Source organism: Sinocyclocheilus rhinocerous, unplaced genomic scaffold (assembly GCF_001515625.1).
Source record: "Sinocyclocheilus rhinocerous isolate Xijiao unplaced genomic scaffold, SAMN03320098_v1.1 scaffold3220, whole genome shotgun sequence".
NCBI lineage: Eukaryota > Metazoa > Chordata > Actinopteri > Cypriniformes > Cyprinidae > Sinocyclocheilus > Sinocyclocheilus rhinocerous.
Genome location: NW_015648158.1, coordinates 255777 through 257859, shown reverse-complemented (window position 1 = coordinate 257859; position 2083 = coordinate 255777). Strand labels below are relative to the sequence as shown.

Sequence of the window (2083 nt, the reverse complement as noted above, 5' to 3'; positions counted from 1 at the left end):
TTATTATATTGTTTTTATTTAAAGCACTTTGAATTACCATTGTGTATGAAATGTGCTGTATAAATAAACTTGCTTGCTTAATTGCTAAAAACTTAGCCCAAGTTATTTCTTTGATTAGTTATTCTGTCTCTGAATACTAAAATATTGGTCAAATATAATCAATTAATCTGCAAATATTATGCCTTTTTATATAACTTTATAAGTGTTCAGCCAGAAATGAATATTGTCTTCATTTACTCACCCTCATTTAGTTCCAAACTTGTATTCCTTTCTAATGGCCTTATATATCAGAATTGTATGCATCTGTTGTCCGTCCTGCTCTCTATATTTTGGCATCAGTCGTATTAACCGAGCATCACTCCGAACCACACGTGATCGTTCCTCTGTTCTTGGATGTTGTAGGTCAAGAGTTAGTCCAAGATGGCTGCAGCATCTTATGATCAGCTGCTGAAGCAAGTGGAGGCATTGAAGATGGAGAACTCCAACCTGAGACAAGAGCTCGAGGACAACTCTAACCACCTCACCAAACTGGAGACCGAGGCGTGTAATATGAAGGTATAGCATCTGTTTGTGTCATACAGCAGCCTAATTGTATTCTTGACAACATGAAATCAAAACCCAACTCTATTTCCCTACTTAACACGTGTTTCTTGACTCATAAAGCGCTGCAGTGATGGGATATTTTTATAGCCAACCTGTAAGTTAGCATCACCTTGGTTCCTTTGGCTGTGAAAGCGACTGTTGAGTAGACGAGTTTACCTGTTTTTGACGTGATGAATGCATAAATGTAAATATAAATGACATTTAATGTCCTCGGTAGTCCCTTTTAGCCACTTGTTAGTTTTCAAGACAAGTAAAAGCTTTAAAAAAGCACAAGGTGGAATTATTGATATATTTTATGTCGTAGAATAATACATGAAAAGATCTTGAGCTTATGTTCAAAAACCTTAAAAAACCCAATGGCTTCAAGATGATGGAACCGGAAGTGCTAAAATGCTACAAAGATACGCAAATTATTTATATATAGATATGTACACACACACACATTATTCTGGGGAATAAATAGTTTTCATAATCTTTCATTATGATGTAGGGAAAAAATTATATTGACTTGAGAAAATTTGCTTGCTATACCAGCTATGAAACTAAAATAAAATAAATTGGGGAAGACACATTTAATTGCTGTTATTGTTAATAATAATTATAGTAATTTTTTATATACACTTTAAAAAAATCAATGAAAAATCACAATAACACTATTGAACTGAAGTATTTCATAAAAATAATAATTAATTTATATAATAATATTTATGTAACTATAATGATATAATAATAACTACTATTATTATTTTAAATAAAAAGTGCAATTAAAAGATTAATATTTACTACTACTAGTAGTAAATACTAGTATATACTAATACTTATGTTTCTCTTTTAACAACAGAAACGATGGAAAGATGTTTGGCACATGTTGCATTTATTAAATTCACATTATAAGGTGCATGTTACAATAAATTCTCTGTGATTTGATAATCACGCTAATCTGGCATTGTTAGAATGAATAAAATATATTACCGGCTAACTGGTGAGTAACACTGTTTCATGTACTCGCCGATGCTGATTTGGCTCTTGACGAGTGTTCACTTTAGCATTCTAAAGAAAGAGTGCTAGTAAACTAGAACAAGACTAACTATACAACTAGACTACCGTACGTTTTCCTCCTACCTCTAGTCAATTTCTGTTCAGCCTCAAAGGTAGGGATGCACCGAATGTTTGGCAACCGAAATTATTCGGCCGAAAATAGCAAAAAAAGCTCTTTCGGTGTTCATCCGAATAAGCGAAAAAAACGAATAAATTGTAACGAACAATGACGTGACGCTATCAAAGAGCTACCAGCGTAAAGTGAGAGGTGCGCACTCTTTATAATGCAACAAACATGTCAGCAGTGTGGAAGCATTTAAACTGTCCGAGAAAAACGCAAAAATTATTACAAGCACCGACAGCGAGAGACTGTTTAGTACTGCATCGCATGTCTTCAATGAGAAGAGGAAGGGGTGATTGTTGCTGGTTTACTGTATGATGA

General features: G+C 33.7%; 1 protein-coding gene across 6 annotated transcripts in view; it reads left to right on the top strand.

Moving 5' to 3' along the window:
* Nucleotides 1–2083, top strand: part of LOC107709670 (adenomatous polyposis coli protein-like) — a 55655-nt gene that overhangs the window by 11669 nt on the left and 41903 nt on the right. For 5 of the 6 annotated variants that reach the window (XM_016514251.1, XM_016514254.1, XM_016514253.1 and 2 more), the window contains one exon: nt 403–555. In XM_016514251.1, the coding sequence (XP_016369737.1) occupies nt 421–555 (135 nt within the window). In that variant the 5' untranslated portion in view covers nt 403–420. Of the gene's footprint in view, nt 1–399; nt 556–2083 lie in introns of all 6 variants that reach the window. The other variant, XM_016514256.1, reaches the window with a different exon arrangement.